The sequence below is a fragment of the Pristis pectinata genome, chromosome 38 (assembly GCF_009764475.1).
Source record: "Pristis pectinata isolate sPriPec2 chromosome 38, sPriPec2.1.pri, whole genome shotgun sequence".
Taxonomy (NCBI): domain Eukaryota; kingdom Metazoa; phylum Chordata; class Chondrichthyes; order Rhinopristiformes; family Pristidae; genus Pristis; species Pristis pectinata.
Window position 1 is genome coordinate 8,781,537 of NC_067441.1, and position 23,956 is coordinate 8,805,492.

General features: G+C 45.4%; 1 protein-coding gene across 3 annotated transcripts; it reads right to left on the reverse strand.

The window, feature by feature from the left end:
• Positions 1 to 247: 247 nt before the first annotated feature.
• Positions 248 to 17,339, reverse strand: LOC127587040 (RNA-binding protein 4B-like). Of its 3 annotated transcripts, none has more exons than XR_007958739.1 (3): positions 17,195 to 17,339; positions 3,629 to 3,709; positions 248 to 3,351 (listed from the first exon to the last, which is right to left on the reverse strand). XR_007958739.1 is itself a non-coding variant. In XM_052045187.1 (3 exons), the coding sequence occupies exon 1, from the start codon at positions 17,273 to 17,275 to the stop codon at positions 16,577 to 16,579; it is 699 nt and encodes a 232-aa protein (XP_051901147.1). In that variant the 5' UTR covers positions 17,276 to 17,314; the 3' UTR covers positions 248 to 3,351; positions 3,629 to 3,709; positions 16,362 to 16,576. The 3 variants fall into 3 exon arrangements, 1 of the variants encoding a protein (XP_051901147.1); XR_007958738.1 differs by having other exon boundaries at positions 248 to 3,354; XM_052045187.1 differs by having other exon boundaries at positions 16,362 to 17,314.
• Positions 17,340 to 23,956: the final 6,617 nt, after the last annotated feature.

Here is a 23,956-nt window from a genome sequence, read left to right on the forward strand (position 1 = left end):
GTTCTGAGACCAGGATGGACCTTACTGACACATCTGCCCAAACTCTAGCTGGAGTTGTCTCAGCATGAAGAGTGAATAGCTTGCTTTTTTTTTTAAAAAGACATCTAGGTTTGGAGTTGGGATGAAGGGAAAGAACTGGAATTCCTAGATCTTACCATTCCTCCATACTCCACTCATTCCAGAGCACACCAAGTATACAACCAAATGTACAAAATCACAACACGTCATTTCAGAATAAAGCCTTTATTACCGACAATACAGGAATTCTCTGCAAGAACATTTACTGACAGAGATGTATCAAAACACTGGGATTACACATGGCCCGGGATTCAGAAGCTACATCTGGCTGCAAGAGCAAAGACGGCACGTGCTGGTGGAGTGATGAGAACGGACACAGGCAAGCTCCCCTTGCTCAGTGAGGGTGACCAACAGCAGGCATTCTACAGGGGAAGGGTAGCCAATTTCCAGGCACCTTGCCCACCTCTCAAGCACCCATCTGATCTGATGGCCGAGGCCACTTCCAATTGTGCCTCCAAGTTGTTTCAGCAAGCTGAGGAAATGAAGTGCCATCGCTGCACAGGTTGGGGTGAATGAAGCCAGCAGAACATCAGCACAATCTCCATTGCAGGTGCCCACTGTGAAGGGACGCAAACCCAAGGCAGAATTGTACAGCGCAGAAGCAGGCCCTTCAGCCCACCACACCCATGCCAATCAGATATCCATCAACACCAACATTTGGTCTGTGGTCTTCCATGCCCGAGTGAGTCAAATGTTCATTCTGGTACTTAATGTGCAAGTACCTGCCTCCACCAGCCCCTCAGGCAGTGTTCCAGATTCCAATGGCCCTCTGGGTGAAAAAATCTTCCTCAGATCCCCTATCATCCCTTACATTAAATTAAACTCTAGTTTTAGGTACCTGTTATGGAAAAAACTTTCCTACTATAGGAAGGTTCCTATAACCTGGATTCCAATTGTTCGGAATTCCCAATGGTTTGACATCTGGCTTGCACAGTCTGGAATGTGAGTAGGGGTACAGGTTTCTAGTGGGATGTGACTGGGGTTCACAACACCACAGGTTAGTGTTGTGTTGGTTTGTTACTAGAGGCAGGGTATTGTGGAAAAGAGCAAACTTGGTGTACAAGTCCAAGGATCCCCAAAAGGGCTGAACACAGTTAGACAATGTGAAGGCATGTGGGATAGCACAGTGAGCTTATGGTACAACTTTATAACACTGGCAAGGCCACAGCTGGAATACCATGCAGAGCTCTGGTCATCACACTCTAGGAAAGATGACATTAAACTGGAGAGGATACAGATGAGATTCACCAGGACACTAGCTGGGATGGAGCACCTCAGTTACAAGGAGAGACTGGATAGGCTGGGTTTGTTTTCCTTGAAATGGAAGCAGAGGGTGGACCTAGTAGAGGGATACAAAGTATGGGGCATAGGGTAGGAAACCTTTCTGGAACCCAGAGGTATAGGGCAAGGGGTAGGGGTTTAAAGGGAATGTCAAAGGCCAATTAGAATCTGAAATGCACTGCCTTGGGGGAGGGGGGTGGAGGCAGAGACTCATTTACATAGACAAGCACTTGAACTGCAAATAAACAAGACTATGGGCCAAATGTTGGTGAATAGGATTAAAATAGATTGATATCTGATGGTTAGCACAGACATGGTGGACTGAGGGCCTGTTTCTGTGCTGTACGACTTGCACAGTTATGTGTTATTTAATCTCAGTAAGGGTCCCAGCACTGGTCCCTGTAGTACACTGGTCACATGTCTCCTATCACAAAAACCTTCCAATATCACCCTCTGCCAAGTTAAATTTAGATCCAATTTGCCTCTAATCCATGGGGTCTAACCTTTGGAGCAGTGTTCCATGCAGGACCTTGTTAAAGGCCTTCCTGAGGTTCATGTAGACTACATCACACTGCCCTTGGTGGGGGGAAGGGGGGGGGGGTGGGGAGAGAAAAACTGGTCAAACAGAATCCCCCAACAAAGCCAGAAGATCAAAACTGAAGGCAGAGTACAAGGTTAATGGCAGGATTCTTAACAGTGTGGAGGAAAAGAGGGATTTTGGGGGCCAAGTCCATAGATCCCTCAAAGTTGACACACAAGTGAAAGGGTAGTTAAGGCAGTGTATGGTGTGCTGGCCTTCATTAGTCAGGGGATTGAGTTGCAGCTCTATAAAACTCTGGTTAGACCACATGCAGTATTGTGTTCAGTTCTGGTTCCCTCATTATAGGAAGGATGTGGAAGCTTTAGAGAAGGTGCAGAGGAGATTTACTAGGATGCTGCCTGGATTAGAGAACATGTCTTGAGGATAGGTTGAGAGAGGTAGGGCTTTTCTCTTCAGTGTGATAGAGGATGAGAGATTCGATAGAGCTGTATAAGGTTATGAGGGACAGAGTGGACAGCCAGCACCTTTTTCCTAGGACATCCATTCAAGGCAAGAGGAAAGTTAGGGGAGAGGTAGGTTTTACCACACAGTGGTGGTGGTGCCTGGAACACTGCTGGGGTGGTGGTAGAGGCTGATATAATGGGGACATTTATGAGACTCTTAGATTGGCACATGGATGCAAGAAAAAAAAATGGAGGTTATGGGCTGTGTAGGAGGGAAGGGTTAGATTGATCATGGAGTTTAAGGGTCAGCACAACATTGTGGGCCAAAGGGCCTGTACTGTTCTATGTTCTAAAGCCATGCTGACCATCTTTGATTAATCCCTAGTGTAGATTCACCCTGTCCCTCAAGACTTTTTCCCCCCGATTACATCCCTATCACTGAATTCACTGGCTTATCCCTGCTGCCCTCTTGAACAAAGAAAGTACATTTACTGTCCTCCAGTCACCTCACCTGCCACTGGCAAGACTTAAAATCCTGTCAAAACTCCCACAATCTGCCCCCTCACCTGGCATAGCAGCTCGGGATGCATCTCATTCTTCTTTATGCTTGCTAAAAGATTTAAGGCCTTTTTAATGGCAACTTGTTCAACAATTTCACATCACCTCCCTGAATCCTCCAGCTGCAATGTCCTTCACCTTGTGGATACCTCATGCACATCTTCTGCCTCTCAACACAGATTTGTCCTTTAGTCCCTAATGAGCCCTACTCTTTACTGGTTACCATGTACACTTAAAAAATGCTCTGGGACTTTGCTAATCTTAATTTTATGTCTCCTCTTTCCCATACATTATAACCACCACCCTACACTTAGTTCTCTAAACCTGTCATGTGACTTCTTTCCTTTATCCAACCCTTGCTCTTGCCCAGCATCCAAGGTTCCTAGGACTTCTTGCATGTACTTCCATAATGAACAGAAAATGCTGGGGACACCCCACAAATGCTGTGACCTGCTGAAAGAGGAAGAATTAACATTTCAGGACAAAGACACTTCATCACAACTTTCAGCTAAAATGTTTACCACTTCTTTCCATAGATGCTGGCAGACCCGAGTATTTCCAGCATTTTCTGTTTTATTTCAGATTTCTGGCACCTGCATTTTTTCCCCCAAATACAGCATTCCTAGATGCTTTATGCCCAGTTGAATGCAATTAGTGCCAAGTTTGCAGTTATGATTGATTTGCGAGTGCAAAATCTGAACTGCCAATCCTCTGAATTGTTACCTACCAGAGATCAGCCAGCCAACCACAGGAGACCACTGTAGATATCCATTCCCATTAAATCAGCTGGTTAAAACTTGCATGGGTCCTGGAAGGGAAGATGAAACATGGCATGAGAGAAGGAATCCTCAGAACACAAGTCAAGCACAATAAATGAATGCTTTTCAGAGGACAAAAATCCACTTGTCTCATCTGCAAGAATGGCTTGGAGCTCCTGAAGTCCATTTTTTTAAACTTTCTCACACCCATTATCCTAGTGCAGAGAGAATTTTGACCATTCTTACATGCCCAAGAAAGACTCCTCTCCCTGGGTCACCAACATTAGTATTGGCATGTTGGGTATTGAACAGATCTTTACAAGTTACTTTTAGGGTTTGCATTTTAAAAGGAAATTTAAGACAGTGGCTAAAGTACAGACTCATTCCCCCCCAGCTACCCCAACCACTCCGAAATCATCTTGTCATTCAATAAAATAATCCATTGTATTGAAATCACTAGGATCAACAGGTTCTCCACTTTCAAGGATATGTTAAGGATCTATTTTCTTCCTTGTGTCAGATGCAAATGTTCCTTATGACATTAAACTTATGTCACTGGGAGTGAGGTTCTCACTTTTCAATGAGTCGAGTCCCATCGTCTCTCAAGGGTATTTACACAATCCTTTGCCACTACAGAACTCAAAAGTAGAAATTACACCAGCATCCTGCCAAATATTTGTCCCTCAACTAATTTAAGTAATTTCTCATTGATATTTGTGAAACATGGCTATGAGGAGATTAGCTGTTGTGGTTCTGTACTTATACTGGTTGCTCATGAGTCACCTGGTTGCTACATCAATTCAAGCATCTTTTTACTCACTGCTGGGGTCTGATCAATTGCTTCTGCTATTACCCAGCCTCCGAAGCAGAGGAGAGTTGCTCTGGATAAAGGGAAACATCGGGAAAGAAAAGCCACAAATGAAGCATGGGGAGAAAATGGAGTGGGTCTCCAGAAATCCTTGATAGAACAAGGGCTTATTATCCAGTCATCTGAAGCTGTAGTTTTCAAGCATCTTAACAGTGATCTTCTGAGAACAATGACATTCCTTCCAGCCTGATAACAACCCCCTTTCAAATCCATCAATGGATTCCAATCATGAGAACTAGTTACTGGATGTCTGATGGTGTTGGTTTTAGACTGGACACACATTTCCCACAGGCCAAAACTAATCCATTCACTGGCAATCAACTCCAACTTGGTTAGGGCATTATACCAAGTGCCACATCCATCAGCACAAATATTATCCACTTAAAAGTCAAACCACCACCTCTGGACTTGGTTCTCTCTTCACACAATTCATTGGATACATGACCTGCTGCATTGCCCTTCTGATCAGGTTCCAACATTATATATAGACCTTCATGTACTGAAAGCTCCTGTTGTCTTATACCAACTATGTCACAATGCCCACTAAAGTGCTTCAAAATCAATAAGTTCTGTATGTGTAGCCACTGTTACATGGACATTTGAACTCAAGAGTTCTGGGATCTACCTGAAAAATTAGGCACTTCTTTTGATTCACATCTGGCTTATTGTTGGAAGTCTCACTACCAGCAATACCCACAGAATGTACATCTCAATATGGGGAAAAAATAGAACTTTCCAAACGAATTAAAAGCAATAGTGACAAAACAGAACTAGTTACTTAAGCTTACACACAGTGCTGGAATTTACAGACTACAGGGCTTCAAGTTCAACCAAGACAAAGCCTTCTACAAATTTAAGACTACTTTACCACAAAGCCCAAATCTTTCCCCGTGCAGCTTTGTTACAATTGAAAAGCAGGATGGAGTTCAGTCAAATTGCACAAAGGTTTACAGGAAGGCACTTGGAGTTAGGCCAGGCTGCAAGGTGATGCAGATCTGGATGGGTCTGGGAAAAAATATTTAAAAATGAAACACTTCAGTGCAATGCTTCAAAAGCTACACTCCACTCATAAGTTAGACACCTCCATTGGATAAGTCCAAGTAAAACCAAAACATTACCTGCCTCCCAAAGCTAGCTGTCCACTAGAACACAAATAGGAGGCCATTCAGCCCCTCTTCACTACTGCAGCCATCCAGGAAGATCACAGCTCATTTGCTACCAAAGCCATTTTTCCCATGCAAGATTTTAATATCCAAAAGTCAAACAGCTTTGGTCTTAAAGACACTCAGTGACTGGATCTCCATAGCTTTTGAAAACTGCAGATTTATTACCCTCTTGCTACAAGTATCTCTCATTTCAGTCCTTGACTGTGACCCATGCCCAGCCAGTGGAAAGCCCATCTCTGCATCTACAAAACAATTATGTACATTTTTCTTGAGAACCTTGTGCCACTAATGCTGTGCCTGTGATGCTGCTGCAAGTAAGTTTTTCATTGCACCTGTGCACACATGTACTTGTGCATATGACAATAAACTGACTTTTGACCCTGTCAAACCCCAAAAGAATTTGTTTTAGTGACATCCCTTTGAATTAATTTGAACTGGAGACTATTTCAGTCCATTCTGCATCATCTCTCCTCAGACAAACCCTCCTCACCTCTGAAGAATCAACCCGAATCACATTCACTGCATTCCCTGTCACAAATGCGTCCATTAGTTTAGACCTGTGCACACTATTTCATGTGCAGTCTCACTGGAGCCTGTACAATTGCAGTAGGACATCTTGATGCTTGCACTCAAACCCTCTCTTGCAATGAAGGCCAACAAACCAAATTCCTTCCTGACTGCCTGCAGAACCTGCAGATTAACTTTGCGTTTTGTGTACAAGGACACCCAAGTTGCACTGAACACCAACACCTTTCCATCTCTGACCGTTTAAAAACCACTTTACTTTCCTATCAAAGTGGAAAATTTCATTTTTCCACCTTCCCACTAATCCTTGAAGCCCACGTCAGCCTTCTAATCTAAAAATGGCCCCTTTATTCTTGTCTGTTGTCCATTATTCCTCAAACACAAGTATATCACTGCCAATATCATGCACTCTAATTTTGGCTAATAATTGAAGCTTACTGACAGCCTTCCCTCTTATCTACTTGTTACAACCTCACAGGTTTATCAGATATGATTTCCTTTTCATATATCCATGTTGGCTCTGCCAAATCCTAAAAGTACTTGAGTGCCCTCTCCCCAATTATGTAGATTCCGACTTCTTCCCAATTGTGATCAGGATTACAGGTAGTACTTCCACTTCTTACTTTTTAAGTAACTACCTTCCAATCTCTTCTGACCAGCTTGAGATATTTTGAAAAATCACCAGTGTCTCCACAATGTTTACTGTCACCTCCCTCACACTGATCACCAGCTCCAGGAAATTCAATTATTTTCTAAAGAATCATGCCCAAGTACTTGTGATGGTTCCATTCTGCACCTGTCCCCAGGACTAGAGATGAAAAAGCAAAGACTGAACGGTCCATCATTCCCCAGGAGATCCGTACATCATGCTAGACAGACAGTTGATGCCTTTCACTGGTATAAGTAGTTGCATGGTAGTTACTGAACACATGTACAGTTACGGATCATTTTCAAAAGCATCACCATGGTGAATGAGAAAGAATGCAAACAAAGCAAAGGTTTAGGATTTCATGTTTCACACCTGAATCTAGCATACCCAATCAGGGAAAGGACTGGATCCCATTTCTGCACCCCAGTCAATAGTTTCTGAAACCCTCATTGTTACTGTCAATATTCAAATATTCTCCAGGTTATTGAGTTTCCACCCTGCAAGTTTAAACTCAAAGATCTATGCCCACATAAGTCACAATAACCTAGCTCACACATCCATGCTTAGTACACTCTGCAGGTACCCAATCTGGCAACACCTCCATTTTAAATTCTTGCCCTTGTGTCAAAGTCTGTGGCCTCCTTCCTCATCTAACTTCCACACAACACAGCATCCAAGTCTGTTATGTTCTCCCAAGTTCACGTGGCCTAACCACAAGTGTTTCATGGCACTAGCCTTAAGAACAATTAGGCTACTACTGGCCTTTCCAGAGAGATCCTACAGAGGAATTGAAGGGAAAGGCAAGCTTCCATTGTAGAATGCGAGCTGTGAAATCACTTCCCAAAACCTCTGTCCTTTAGAAAATTACTAAGCCTCCAAGCTTTTGGTCACCTACTGAATACCCCCTTTACTGTGCCAATGTTTGACTGATTAGCTTCCTTGGAAGGTTTTGTTTTAAAAATACACTATGTAAATGCAAAGTGCAAAACATTGATCAAGTTCATTGTTATTTTCTTCCTCATGCTGCTGCAAAACCAAAACGTTCTTTTACTGAGTTAGTCAAGATCTCCCAGTCTGTTTGTAAATGCCTCCTAAATGGGTAAGTAGTGGAGACACTACATTCTGCAGGTGGCTGGCACAATTTTCCACATTGCTAAGTTGGCAGCACAGTAGTGTAGCGGTTAGCGCGATGCTATTACAGCGCCGGCGATCGGGGTTCGATTCCGGTCGCTGTCTGTAAGGAGTTTGTACGTTCTCCTGTGTCTGCGTGGGTTTCCTCCGGGTGCTCCGGTTTCCTCCCACATTCCAAAGATGTACGGGTAGGTTAATTTGAGTTTAAAATGGGCGGCGCGGACTCGTTGGGCCAGAAGGGTGTTACCATGCTGTATATAACATTTTAAAAAAAAATTTAATTTCAATATTTGTAGTCGAGAAATGAGTGAACACAAATCTCACTGGGCAACACACCAGTTACTCTCTCAAACAACAACCATCAGCAAATGAACATCAACATGAAGAGGCTTTCAACCACCAAAAGTGTACCTCTACTTCACACTGCCCAACCTACAAGGATTGCACCAATTTACACTTCAATGCTTTTGATGAAGTGCATCATTCCTGTCAGTCACAAAACTTACATTTTACACACCATGAATTAAGTCATTCTTATTCTTTTAGATTGATCTAAAAACCATACATTTCAAACTTAACCACGAACTTTAAAAACTTATTTTGCCATATAAAGTATTAAACTCCAAGGTTCCCCAGTAATTCAACATTGCAAGTGACAAGTCTACCACAATTCCCAGGTTGCCTTTCAAAACTCTGGTCATTGTCTATAACAGCACATCTCTCTTCAACTGCTTCTTTCGCCCCGCGGAATTTCACACACTTTGTTTTATTTTCCCTCTGCCAACTGTATAACAATCAAAGATTGATCACATCTGACACCAAATTATTTGCAATTTTAAGCTCTCTTGCATCCAGGTTATTAACAAAAGATTAACCACCAACCCCAAAGAGGACTTTACTCAGGACCACAGTACCTCACTATGAAATGGGCCATGTTAATCGCCTTTGCAGAGAGCCACTATCCCTGTCTGGGACAAGTTACTTTCCCCGTTCACCTTTTGCCAGTCCCAACTTTGCTATGGATTTTAAAACTTTATTTTAGTTGGTACATTCATCCAATCCAAAAATGGAATAAATATCCAATTTGGGAAAATACACCAAAATACTTGACAAAATTTAACAGAGCACAAGATGGATAAATACACAAGGAAACATTCACTTCTCCTCCATATTAAAAAAAATCAGTGCATCATGCATCTATATTTCTCTATATTTGTGCTGTTGGGCATTGGGGCTAAAGAATAACCTGGACATAGCTGCTGGCATCACCCAACTTTGAATGGAACAGAGGGTAACTGGAGAAAGGAGGAATGATCTGGAGCCATGAGGAATGTCTAGATATTAGGAGGATTTTATGCAGCAGAGAAACTTTTATTATATTCAGGTGAACAAACTGTAGATTCCAGGGAGGTGGCAACATAAGACAACTTCAATTTTGAGAGAGAATTAAAGATACAACTCCGCATCTTTTGGTGGGGGATGGAAGGTGCAGGAAAACAAGTGCAGCACAGTTTACTCAGGAAATAAAAGGCAGCTGTAAGTCTTTAGCAGAAAGAGTACTGTTGGGTTACCGAACAGGATAGGCAGTGGAGTTTGAAGTCTGTGGTCAACCTGACAAAAATAATTCCTACATCTTGTTCCCAAGTATTGGAACTTTTCAAACACCTTAAAGAAATGAGTTTTTTTTCCCCCTCAAATGTCACAGACAAGGACAGACAACTTCCCTGCTTGGCAGCCAGTATGGGATTGTGTTGTGGGCATGATCAGTTGAAATGGCACAGCTTTCCCATACAACCCATTGGATCACAAATAAGGTGGAGAGCACTAGGTCCTGATGAAAATCAGATAAACATGCAGAAAGGGGGATGATGAACAGGAGCTGAACCAATCAACAATAGAAAGTGAAGAGGAAAGAGAATGGAAACCACTTCACGGTGTGAGCCAAGCAATTTTGAAATGGTTGCCCAGTATATCATAAAATGATATAAGCAAAATTGAATTGGCTGTCTCAACTGGAGTTACAATCACCTTGTGAATATAGGGTCAGACCAAAATAAAGCCAGTGGGCCCACAATACAATTCCATGTTGACAAGATGGCAAGGAATTGGGGACCAGGCACAATCACAATATGGTGCACCACAGAATAAGGGAGTCATTGTTACTAATGCAATAGAGCACGAGATTTGTTGGGTTTGCTCAGCAAGAACTGACAGAAAATTCTGGCTTCTCTTTCTCATGTTACAAGCTGAGGGGCCATGGAATGAAGCACAACAGACTTATGTCTAGAGGACAGGTGGGTGTGAATACCAATTCCAAAGAAAAAGCCAAATTAGAAGGCCAGGGTTAATGTAGTAAGGATTATAAACTACAACTGGTTCACAAGATGTTAAATATGTGCCCATTACACCATTACAGAGGATCAACAGCTTGGCCGGGGGGGTGGGGGAGGAATTGGGAAAGAAGAACTGGAAATCAAATCTGGAAATTGAGCAGCGAAAGCTGCAGCTACTTCCATGTCCAGTGCTAATCTCTGGTTGTATTGTGTGATGCTGAATCATGACGTACTCCAGATAGCTCAAATAGCATTCTTCATTAATAGTGCATTACTGTTTAGGGAAAGCTGGTTGGTAGCTTGAATACTCAGCCATCATTCAAGATGAAGTGTCCTGGTGGAACTTGATGTCCTCAGGTCCTGCATCGTTAAATGGAATCTTTAGTGGAAGTTTCTATTCTATATCCAAGTATTTTTATCTACCACCATAAATCTAGACCACAACCTTGCCACATGTACAATTACAGGACGTGAGAATTGTAAATGTAGACAAACTGATTTGATCAGTCACTAATTTCAAAGGATTTCCCTTTCATTACTATGCACAATGTGCAAATTTTGCCCATTCTACCCCGGTGGGAGATTTAGTTACATGTTCAGTGAAGTATGAAAATGTTATTGCATTTAAAATTTGACAACTGTTTCCAAATTTATGGGGCTACAGGGGGGTCTATTCAAAGAATATTAAAGAGCACAGATTGGTGGATGATTTTATCAACACATCTTAAAGTTGGGAAGGGTAATCTCATTTGAGAGAGTGAACCCAGTGAGAGGTACCTACCCAAGTCATTAACAGAAAGGCATCCAAAGGGGTTCCAAAAGTTTAATCAAAAATCAATGCAGGAAAGCAGTGGAAAGAATCAGATGCAAGATATCCTACTCTTATATAGATTGTCAAAAGTGTCGATGGATTAAATAATCCAAAGGTTGATTTGTACAGTTACCACTTTCATGGTGTGGATATTTAATCCATATAGCCTTTGGTCACAGTGGCTGGTGCAATAAAATCACGAGGTTAAAGCTCATTTGTAACATGCCAAATTCATTAGAAACAAAATGATTAAGTACAGTATTTACTAATTCATAGCTGCTGACTAGATTTGGAAAATCCCATGTGAACCTGGTTCAAGACAATGGGAAGTTGTGGTCACAGAATTAGCTGTAAGTAGTCATCCACTTGGAATTGAACTTATTTCTGGGATTCTCGTCCATAGAGCATTGAAGAAGACAAAAGCCTTCCCATGTAACCCAGAGGGGTGATCAAAGTGACCAACAGTAGTTATGGTACTCCTCAGGGAATGAGGCCATATGACATGACTACTGCTTAAACACCATGGTCAAGTTAATCAACCCTAAAAATTATAAGAACGAGTCCAAGATATGAAGTCTTAGAGGTGGAGGAGCTGAGCAAACACAAGAGAACGTAAAACCTGAGCCGATGCATGAAGGAGAGTTGGTGGGTGAGAAGTTAAAATCAGATGAATGAGGTGGAACTTGTTCCTGGGTCAGGCCTGACACTTGATAGGTGAACATTGCATACCCTTGGGGCAGATACTTTCATCATCAAAATACAATTGGAAATGCCTTGGTCAGGGATAGGAACAGGTAAATGCAGCACAGGATTGCTCCACAGATTTCAGTAAGGGCCCATACATTTATAATGGATAGGATTACAGAAAAGTAAATGGCAGAGCCTAGAACTTCTGGGGGAAAGAGGCCCTCACCACATTGAAAGCACAGAGACAAGCACTTGAAAGGACCATAACCTGCAAGGGTTACAGACCAACAGCAGGGAAGCAGGGTTAAGTTGGCTCATTAGGCTGGCAAATGAAGCAGTCTTCTGCACCACATTTCTCTGGATGTGTCTTGCAGTTGGAGAACAAGCTTCCCTGCATCAAATGATGCAGCATCTTTGACACAGTGAATCACCCCAATGATTCAGATAAAAAGACAATGGGAATATTAGTAAAATGGAACAGGAGCTTAGCAGAGGTTAAGGACTATCTAAACAGACAGATTTAAGGAAGACAGCAAAGATTTGTCAACTGAAAATAAAGCTACCAACGGCAGCACAATCGAGTTCCAGTTCTGGCATGCACATTCATGAAAAGTACAAAACTGTCAAGGAATTTATAGTTGGAGGTTATAGAACAATGGGCCAGGAGACAGAAGAGTTAAGTGAACCAGGTGATCCAGTCAAAAGGCGCACTAGAATGAATTTTAGTAATCAGGGATAGAACTGCCTGTGATTGAGGACATGGAGTGATCATGCAAATTCAGGCAGATTGTCAGGAATCAGAAGGCAAGTTTACATTACGGGAAATTTTAAATGACAGCAAATCCTGAAGACCAGTGATTTATCTTCAGGTTTTTTCCCTCCTGATAGGTTAGAAGGAAAAGCAGTGTAAAACCATCAAAACTGGCGCTGTGTTAAGGTGAATGGTGAACTGAATTTGGAAGGGAGGTAGTTGGATAACATACAAGTACAGGGACAATATCATGCTGAGATCTAGTAGTCAGCATTGATTCTTGCTCTGGTGCTTAAGATCTAGCCCACCACTCTCTATTAAAATACTCCATTTGTTTTACCCACATCAATCCCTTACTTCAACAAAAACCAACCGGTCTGGATGAGATTCTCACCAACAATTCCATTTACTTGAAGGCACTATATGAGTGGGAAGCTCAAAAGGTGTTGTGTATTTTTAATTCAAGGCTTGAATCCAACAGTCAATAAGGATGGGCAACAGGCTGTAAACAGCCATTGTGTGGGTCAGATAATGTTAAAGGACAGATAATGTTAAGGGACAGAGAAGTGGAACAGAAACATCTTCCATTGCAGGAAATACTAGAGACTGAGGGAATATCGACTCAGGTAGGGAATATTCATAGGTTTCAATTTGTGAGCCCTGGAATTTGTCCTGAAGTATTTGAAAATGTCAGTCCACTACAAACTTGAGCTTAGCTTTCTTCATTTTGCACTTTACTTTGGGCCGTCAGTTTTCAGTTCAGTCATACTACATGGAAACAGGCCCTTCAGCCCATCTTGTCCATGTCAACCATGTTACCCAAGCAAGTCCCATTTGTCTGCATTTAAGCCTTCTCTATCCATTTACCAGTCCAAATATCTTTTAAGCATTGTAAGTGTACCCACCTCTACAGCTTGTTCCAGTTACCCATCACCCTGTGTGAAAGACTCCCCTCTCACCTCCAATCCAAGTCTTCTGGTTTTAGACTCCCCTGCCCTGGGGAAAAGCACTGACCATCCACCTTAAGGTCATCTTTTTCTTTCTAACCTCAGTCCATGAAGTGATGGATTACATTACATATCTGACTAGTTTTCTTTTGATGAACCAATTGATATAACCTTCAAACAATCCAGGGACACACTCAAATACTGATGACTGCTGCTGCCATTTTAATCCAAGGTCTGATACATTCTCCATCTCCTCCCCACATTTGTTTCATTGCATCCCTAGGATATTAATCCTTGGCATGGTATTCACATCCCCATAGAAAACACCTGTATTTGTGTTTCTAGTGGATCTCTTAGCTGTATCCTGTAAAAAAAAACTGTAGCAGCTGTTTAATCAAATTCAGCTAATTGATATGAAATGATAATATGGCTGTAAAAAACTAAATTGTGACACTTAGAAAATGTGCTCAGTTATATACAGTAGATCACAAAGCCCAGATGAGAGTTGAGGCTTGGGCAGGATTCCAGTTTCTTGGACTATCAAGTTAAATCAAAAAGCACAAGACGCAACACAACTGTTTCAATCAGATCTAAATATTTCAGAATGATTGGCAAGTCTACAAGGTGCACCAAGATAAAGGAGAAGGAACTGGACATCATCCATAGACCAAGATCTAAGGCATGAACACATCAATTCCTAAATGACATATCAAGTGCATCTGACTCACTTTAATCATCTGCTGGCTGTACACATGGTGAACTGAGGCTACTTACCATAAGATACTTCAAATGAAGCTACTGTTGAATTTGTAGCCAGTAAAATGTGGTTAACATTGTCTACCTTGCATTGGGAAGTGCAAGCTTTTGTCTCCAAGGAATCTGTTTCGCAGGTTGCTTCTTGCTCAAATGTTTTGTGCAGATTAAATTTTGCATTCATTTCCTTCAAGTGCAGGCTTAGGTACTTGGTTTGACAGTTCTGGGGAAGGTGGAATATCTGTCATGGCCTGCAATACCCAAACCAACTATCTAAAAGCCACCCAATTCTTTGCTCATAGCCATTTTTAGGCAATTAGAGTCAGCCAGAGAAAGTCTTTTCACTAGAACCATACTAACTCTTCTGCATTTTTCCCCCAACAGTTACAGTACCCTATAATTATTTCACCACAAAGTGAGCAAGATTTGTAAGTGGCAGGATAATTAACTATTTTAGCTTAATATTCAACTTCCAACACATCCCAAAGACTGATTTTCTGCCACCAAGCATTTCATCTTTAATTTGTCAGTGCGGGCCCCTGATTTCCTACACATGTAGCTTCCTTCTGTTCAATTAAAAGCCATACCCCAGACTTTTTTTTCCACCCTGTCACACATCTTTGCAACAAATTTCATCCTAATTTTTGGTCCATAGACAGATAGCCAAATCCACTCTTCCAGTGGGGACTTGGATTAAAAGGATTAGTTCAGAATCTAACCAGCATGACAAATGAATACGTATCGACAATGAAAGGGATGCAAAAGATTGCAAATGCAAAGATTGCCAAAATGCTTTAGTACCCAGTGCTCCCAACCTTACTCAAAGAATGGATGGCACTATGATTCCCCGCAAACCAAGCTAAAACTCATCCCAAAAGCTGTTCCTCATTCAATACACAACTCCAATGAGAGTCTGTATTCTCCAAACCAGACCTCCCCGAAGCAGGATGAATAAAAGGCCACACGTACTTTTAACCTTTGCACTTGTTTTATGTTTGATAAAATGCCATGGAGCAGCCAGATTTTTAAAAAAGAGGAAAAAAAGACAGCAAAAGGTCAGAAAAATTCCCAAACAACTACAATTACAACCCACCCCTTAAAAAAAATTACAGATATTCTGTCCCAAGTGTACAAAACATTAGTATCCCCATCCTCCCAACTCCACAGAAAAGGCAAAGACGATAAATGGTCAATTTCCAATTCTGATCCCAATACAGATTTCCAGACCTCTTTCCCACCCCCCACCCCACCAACCCAGGAACATTACCAAATTTTTATAGGTGCACTCATTACAAGAATTTGAATAAGCCCAATAGCCAACTTCCAGACATCCCTCTCTAAAGTAATTTGTTACAGAAGTGCAGTGTAAAGTATCCCTACAAGAGCTTGTGCAAGACCCGTCTATTCAAACAGCAAATTATAATTTTAAGTTTACCCCATTACAGGAGCTTGAATGACACCCCTTTTTCAGTGGTTCCCAGAAAAAAATTATACAAATTCAGTTAAAGACTCCCCTATTACATCAAGAGCTCCTCCCAGCTAGCCACCCTCCCAGAAAGTGTTGCAGGAAGCTAGAGTCAATAAGTTGCAGATAAAGAGTTTCCCCATTACAGCAGAATCTTGAACGAGTCCCATTTCCAGCCCTCTCCAAAGAACGCAAGGCAACGAGTCCCGGTCAGAAGCTCCCCGATAGAAATAAAGCGAAGTTGCTCAGAAGCTAAAAGATCAGACTGATGATCCATTTAAATGTTAAGTCAAATCCGGCAGCCATTCTCAACTATTTCTACGACATAACCTGGATGACTTTGTACTAATTCCCAGCTACCTCCAACTGATAACTAGCAAACTATTTTACCCCAAGTCAGAGACCTGCACCTAGAGGCAAAGGGGATAATTAAAAGAGCAGAGGGAACTGTAGTCAACAGGGGTTCACCAATAAGCCTTGAGTGCTCTGTGGCTCTCTGACTACAACAGAAATTGCACCCCTCCCTACCCACAAAAGACTGGCCTCCTATCAGAATCTGTCAAGTGATATTTTTCCAGCCCCCCCCCACCACCCACCCCTTCCTCAACCTCCCTACCCCTGGGACAACGGTGGAGCTGCCATTGCGTCTGGGATCTCGCCAGCTTCCTCAACTGAATCTGTGTGCAGGGCGACGAGGTGAAGCGTCCTCGGGTGGCGGGTCTCCGGCGCAGTCGGCTCCTGTGCTGGGGGCTTTGAGCTGCTCTCTCTCTCTCTTCCCCGCCCCCCCCAAAACCCCCCGGGATCGCGGTCCAGCGGCCGGTGAACCTCTTATCAGTAGTCGCGGACCCTGGCCCCGTAGCCGTTGAGGGAAGGGCCGCGGAAATACTGCGGGGGCATCGGCCTCACGCCGGGTGGCCGGCGATCCTGATACATGAGGAGGGGGGGAGGAGGAAGGGGGGGCAACGGGCGGCTCCTGCGGTACGGCTCGTAGCCCGGGCGGTCGTAATAAGCGAAGGGTGGCGGGGGTCCGGGTCCGGGTTCCGGGCCGGGTCGACGCGGCGGCCGCTCGGCGCCCCGGGCCGGGTTGGACCGCGACAGCTGCACGAACATGTTCTGGCCCTGCAGCGGCGCGCCGTCCAGCGCCTGGATGGCGGCCAGCGCCTGGCGCTCCTGCTCCATGTAGACGAAGGCGAAGGTGCGCGCCACGTCCAGGTCCACCACCCGGCCGAAGCCGCCGAACAGCCGCTTGACGTCGGCGCCCGTCACCGACTCCGCCAGGTTGCCGACGAAGACCTTGGTGGTGCTGCGCGTGCGCGCGTTGGCCACGCCCACCGTCAGGCGCGCGCCGCGCACGTCGGCCCGGTGCAGCGCCCTGATGGCGCGCGTCGCCTGGCTCAGCCGCTCCATGTGCACGAAGGCGTAGCGGCGCACCACCTCGCACTCGCTCACCTCGCCGTACTTCTCGAACATGGCGCGCAGCTCGTCCGCGCCGCAGCAGCGCGACAGGTTGCCCACGAAGATCTTCACCATGGCGGTGCCGAGCGCGCCCTCCCCCCTCCTTCCACCCCGGGAGACGGCGCCCGGACTGACGCGGCCCCGCCGACTGCCCGGCTATATAGGCGTGCGTGATGACGTAGGGCGTTGCCCTGGAAACGCCCGGCGGCCGGCCGGGCGGGTTATTTTATTTACCCCTTCAAATCTAATCTCGACACAGGGGTTGGTCGGCGTTGGCGGAAAGACAGTCGGAGCCACAGCCGCGGTGAGTGGGTTGTGTGAAGGGGTTGGCAATGGTACCCACGTGACCCCCCTTGCTGGTGTGTGGGCTGTCAGGGCGGTGGGTTCCCCTGTTAAATCAAACCTTCCGCAGGTCCTGCCCGTGGTTATTAATGTCAGCCGACAGCTGCATTGCAGGCTCTAATAAATTTCTACAGATGTAGGGTGGAGAGCATTCTGGCTGCTTGCATCACCACCTGGTGTCAAAGTTTGCCTCTAGCATTAGCCTCTCATATTGACTGTGCAGCAGTGTAGGGTGGTGAGGTACCTGGCTGTTAATCTCCAAGAACATTCTCCTCCCCAGCCTAGGTTCTTCCACCAGCCCTGGTGCCCAGCTGATATTCCTTATTTTTGCTCTCCTCCTGCCTCTGTCCAGGGAGGGTTTTATTGGACGTGGCGTCCTCTACCCACCTCCCAAATCCTTCCTCATCCCTATCCTGGCACCACAGTTGGGCAGGTGTCACCAAGGCTCTCATTGATATCCTCTGATGTGTTTGGACTTGGTTGTTATCTCCCATTCCACCCACCTCCACATCATTCTGGGAAGGTGCTACTTGACTGGTTGTGGCTGATGTACAATCCCCACCCATCCCAATGGGACAGCTCCCTCTTTACCAGTGATGCAGTAACTATTTCTCCCACACCCATCTTTGAGCCTCACATTGAATTCTGTGCCCTCACTGACCCAGTGCTAATGTGTTTGTTACTCAGGTAAGTAATCCTTGGATTATCACTTGAATGGACCTTGGCTGCTCGAATTCCTTTTGCAGAACGTCCTTTACTGTCACTGGTCCCCATGTGGACCACAGCGACTGAATGTATCCCCAGGGGAGAATGGCTAGTCTTCCCAGTGGTTTTCAGCATCAGCCACTATCCCCCACGGCCGATCCAATCTGGGACTGCAGGTAGGTTGTCCACTTATCCTCCTTTCCCCTCTACACCAGCCAGTACCCCAGCCTGGAACACTGTCATTACATCAGGTCATGGTGTGGAGAATCATCCTCTCCCTCCAATCCAAAGCATCAGCCAAGTTTAGGTGCTGTTCTAGGATTGGGTAGCTGACACCACCCAGTACCCCACACCTTCCTGCTCAGCCCTCAGCAGGGACTGGGACCTGCCTCGTGACCTGAGGTGCTGTATGAATGTACTGGGCTTCCAATGTACCACAGCCTTGATCATTCTCAGTGCCAGGCCAAGGAGGCTGACTTTGGTGCCGTTGTGGGTGAGCTCTGTTGGGGGGGGGGGGGGTCTTTAATCTTGAAGCATCAACATCCAACCACTGCAGGACCTTGGCTCAGCTGTGGACTTCTTGGCACTTGATCCTGTTTTAAGATGGGCCGCAGGCGATGGAGCCGCTCGAGACTATGATCCAGGAGCAGATTGGGGCAGGAGGGCAGGTTCCCAGTGTCGATGGGGTGCCCACTGTTTCCTTCCAGTCTACCCTTTGTACTGTTTGGCATTCTACCATTGGTGCCCCCACCGTGTCCATAAACTGCATGGGCTCTCTGCCAAGGCTGGGATAGTTTATGTGCTTTCCTGCTGTAGAACTTCAGGCCTCAGGAGGCTACAGAAATTCAGTATGTCCCCTTTAACCCTCACCAACTTTTATCAATGCACCATAGAAAGCATCCTATCTGGATGCATCACAGCTTGGTACAGCAACTGCTCTGCCCAGGACTGAAAGAAACTGCAGAGAGTTGTGGACACAGCCCAGTGCATCACAGAAACCAGCCTCCCCTTCTTGGACTGTCTATACCTCTCACTGCCTTGGCAAAGCAGCCAGCATAATCAAAGACCCCACCCACCCAGGACATTCTCTCTTCTCTCCTCTTCCATCAGGTAGAAGATACAGGAGCCTGAGGGCATGTACCACCAGACTTAGGGACAGCTTCTACCCCACTGTGATAAGACTATTGAACAGCTCCCTTATACGATGATCTCACGATCTACCTTGTTGTGACCTTGCACCTTATTGCGCTGCACTTTCTCTGTAGCTGTGACACTTTACTCTGTACTGTTATTGTTTTTACCTGTACTACCTCAATGCACTCTGTACTAACTCAATGTAACTGCACTGTGTAATGAATTGACCTGTACGATCGCTATGCAAGACAAGTTTTTCCACTGTGACAATGATAAACCAATTCTGACTGTCATGGTATCATCCTCTTCCCTTGTCCAATTAGACCAGGTGGATGTTGATGGAAGCCTTCACACTTCCTGTCCTTGTCCTATTGCCCAGCCTCCATCTGTGGCAATGCCTGGCTTGTACATTGTGCAGATCATTTAGTACTGATGTCCAGATACAGTCTCTGGTCTGCTGCCCTTGGGTGGAATGAGTCTTGGATCAAAAGTACCAAGAACATAAAAATCATAACCCACTTTTACACTGCAATCTTAGATAAGATTTCTTTTAGTCACATGTACATTGAAACACAGTGAAATGCATCTTTTGCGTAGTGTCCTGGGGGCAGCCCACAAGTGTCACCACGCTTCCAGCACCAACATAGCACGCCCACAACTTCCCAACTCTTCTCTCCTACAGTGATAAGACTCTTGAATGGTTCCCTTGCATGATGAGATGGACTCTTGACCTCACGATCTACCTTGTTTGAAGCCTTCTAACCCTCAGCAATTCAAGTGCTTTGTCTATGTACAAAAATGCCTCTTGCACTTGGGCAGTCAGTTCCAGATTCCAAACATCCTCAGTAAGGGTGTGTGAAATACTTCAGATCCCCTAAAAACACCTTAAATCTCTGCCCTTTGGTTCTAAACACCTCGTTGGGGCAAGGCTTATGATGCTCTACCCTGTCTCTACCCCTCTTTTTATGTCTATCGGGTCCTCTATCAGACCCCCACCTGACCTCGATCACATCCCCAACCACCAGCCATCTCCTCTCCAAGGAAAAACAATCCCAGCCTGTCCACTTTGAGGTGTTCCATCCCAGGCAATGTCCTGGTGAACCTCCTCTGCACCTTCTCCAGCACTGTCACACCTTTCCCACGGTGTGGTGGCCAGAACTGCACACAGTGCTCCAAGCTGAGGTCTACCCAAGGTTTTATAAAGTTGGAGCGTCACCTCCCTGCCTAATGAGGGCAAGCAAGCCATACACCTTTATCACCCTGTGCTGGTAAATTGGTTTATGATTGTCGCATGTACTGAGGTACAGTGAAAAACTGTTTTGCATGCCATCCAGATCATTTCATCACATCAGTACATCGAGGTAGTACAAGGAAAAGCAATGACGGAATGCAGAATAAAGTGTTACAGTTGCAGAGAAAGTGCAGTGCAGCCAGACAATAAGGTGCAAGGCCATCTTAAGAGTCCTAGAATTTAGATTTAAAAGAGTAGAATGATTATAATAGAAGTAATGTCCCCTTTGACACTCACCAACTTTTATCAATGCACCTTAGAAAGAATCCTATTGGGATGCATCACAGCTTGGTATGGCAACTACTCTGCCCAGGACCGCAAGAAACTGCAGAGAGTTGTGGACACAGCCCAGCGTGTCACGGAAACCAGCCTCCCCTCCTAAGACTCTGTCTATACCTCTCGCTGCCTTGGTGAAGCAGCCAGCATAATCAAAGACCCCACCCACCCAGGTCATTCTCTCTTCTCCCCTCTCCCACCAGGCAGAAGATACAGGAGTCTGAGGGCACATACCACCAGGCTCAAGGACAGCTTCTAACCCATGGTGATAAGACTATTGAATGGTTCCCTTATATAATGAGATGGACTCTGACCTCACAATCTACCTTGTTGTGACCTTGCACCTTATTGCACTGCACGTTCTCTGTAGCTGTGACACTCTGTACTGTTATTGTTTTTACCTGTACTACATCAATGCACTCTGTACTAGCTCAATGTAACTGCACTGTGTAATGAATTGACCTGTACGATCGGTATGCAAGACAAGTTTTTCACTGTACCTCGGTACAAATGACAATAATAAACCAATACCAATACCATCTGTCCTACCTTTTTTCAATTATTGGGATTAAGTTGCATCTGCCTTTGCTTTGCCCAACTTTCAGGTGGTATTTTAAGTTCTGAAATATGAGAGAATATTAAAACTCTCAAGATGGTGTCTGTTTTTAGGTTTATTTAAATTCTCTACTGATTTTCTTTTGACAAATACGCATCGAATTAAAACCTGATCATCCCCGTCCAGGACACACTCCCAGAGGATCCAGGGGATACCGTGTGCTCCCTCTCCAGGACACCCAGGCACAGATGTATCCTCGGACGAGGAGTAGGAACTTGGCTGGGGCTAAGCCCTCGACAGGCCACTGCCTGGCCCCGTGAGCGGCCACCTTGGCCAGGCCCAGGAGCAGACCAACCAGAAAGTTCCCCGCCCCCACCTGACCCATCCCCACTCCTGCACACCGGCTGCCCAAGGATCAGGAGAGTGGGGCTGAAGTGCAGCCAGGACTTGAGCAGCCCCCTTCAAGATATACAAATGGGCCGCAACCCCCTCACACTCCGTGTACACGTGGAACACGGAAGCCTCCAGGCTGCGGAAGTGAGGGGTGGGCTGGGAGTCCACGTTCACAAGTTAAAAACCTGTTAATGCGGGACCACTCTGTGCAATGCTCTGCACCCTAGGACCCCAATGTAAAGGGGGAGGACTCCCTGTTGTAAGGCAAGTTCATAAGGTCTCAGAGGGCAAGGACTCTGGACACAGTATTTGGAGTTGAAACAATTTATTCACAAAGACAAATGCGGGACAGAATGAACGGGAAGGAATGCACACTTACACATGGGTGATCACAAATGTGGGGGAAGTCACAACAAGGGTGAGATGCACACACACCAAACTGGGTACAAACAAATCAAGGAAGGAACAATACAGTACCATCCACCCTTTGACTCAGTGCAAACATCAGCTCTACACTCCCAGGACAGCTCCTAACCCTTGTGGAATTGCACACTCTTACCGATGGTCTCTTCAGCATTGTCTCACGATTCCTGGAGCAATCAAAAGAGAGCAAGCTACACACGTGGCACTGTTTATAGTGCTGGGGGGCTAGGGGATCCAGCCCAGATAATTCAAACAAGCCAATGGTTCAGGGCCAGGTACAAAGGTGTTTACAGGGACCAATGGTCAAGGGTGTGCACTAATGGATGGGTAGAGCCAGACCTTGATTGACGGTGATGTGGCTTTCGACCCAGGTGATCAATGGTGTCACGTGACAGCCATGACCCTTCACAGTACACTCCCACATAGAGAGACCTCCACTGGGACCCCCTCCCACCCCCCACCCCCCCCACTGCTGGATGGCAGGACAGACCCACTGCGGTGTGTACGGGCGAGGACATGGAGAGTGTGCAGAGGCAGCCTGTACAGGAATGCCTCTGTACTGCGTGGAACGGTATGGAGAGCATCTACAAGAGAGGCATCCATTGTACAAGATGGCTGGAGCATCTGGCCACAAGCAGGAGTGGTGAGCAGCTGTCTCCACTGAAATGGAGATAGGCAGGCACGGTAGTGTAGCGGTTAGCGTGACGCTATTACAGTGCCAGCGACCCAGGTTCAATTCCCGCCGCTGTCTGTAAGAAGTTTGTACGTTCTCCCCGTGTCTGTGTGGGTTTCCTCCGGGTGCTCCGGTTTCCTCCCACATTCCAAAGACGTACGGGTTAGGAAGTTGTGGGCGTGCTATGTTGGCGCCGGAAGTGTGGCGACACCTGCGGGCTGCCCCCAGAACACTCTACGCAAAAAAGATGCATTTCACTGTGTGTTCCGATGTGCACGTGACTAATAAAGAGATCTTAAAATCTTAAAATACAGAGTTGCAACAGGTGAAGTCTTCAAACGTCCCAGACATGCTCAAGATGACAGACTCAGGACAAAACTCCAGTCTGGACCCTTGGGACATCAGGACAGACCCTGAGTGGAACGTTTATCCAAGGCTGCCCCCTCCTGGTCACAGCCAAAACTGCTCTCCCAGCCCACTTGTGGAAGTAAGGACAGAGAGCGGTGGGGATCCTCAGCAGATCAGGCAGTGACTACAGAGAAAGGAGCAGCACTAACAGTTCAGGTCAATAACCTTCCATCAGGATTTGGAAGAATTATAAATCAAACACGATCTAAGTCCCAGTAAAGTTACACCACCTTCCCTGATGCATGGAAACGGCAGGAAAGATCAGATGCAGCTAATTACTGACCAGTCAGTTCACCCTCTGTCAGCAGAGTGCTGGAAATGTAATTGGCTGAGCTGTTGGGCAGTGAAGGTGTTCAGTGCCAGAATCATCAACATTATATGGGGATCGATAAATACTGGGGCTGACTGTGGACAACACTGGAAATTCGACAGAAGGCAGAACCATGAACTCTTACCCTCACAATCTACCTCATTGTGACCTTGCACCTTATTGTCTACCTGCTCTGCACTTTCTCTGCAGCTGTGACACTTTATTCCACATCTGTATTGTTTCCC

What these genes read in the sequence shown, in the direction of transcription:
- LOC127587040 (XM_052045187.1), bottom strand. Translation starts at nt 17,275, where the DNA reads ATGGTGAAGATCTTCGTGGGCAACCTGTCGCGCTGCTGCGGCGCGGAC.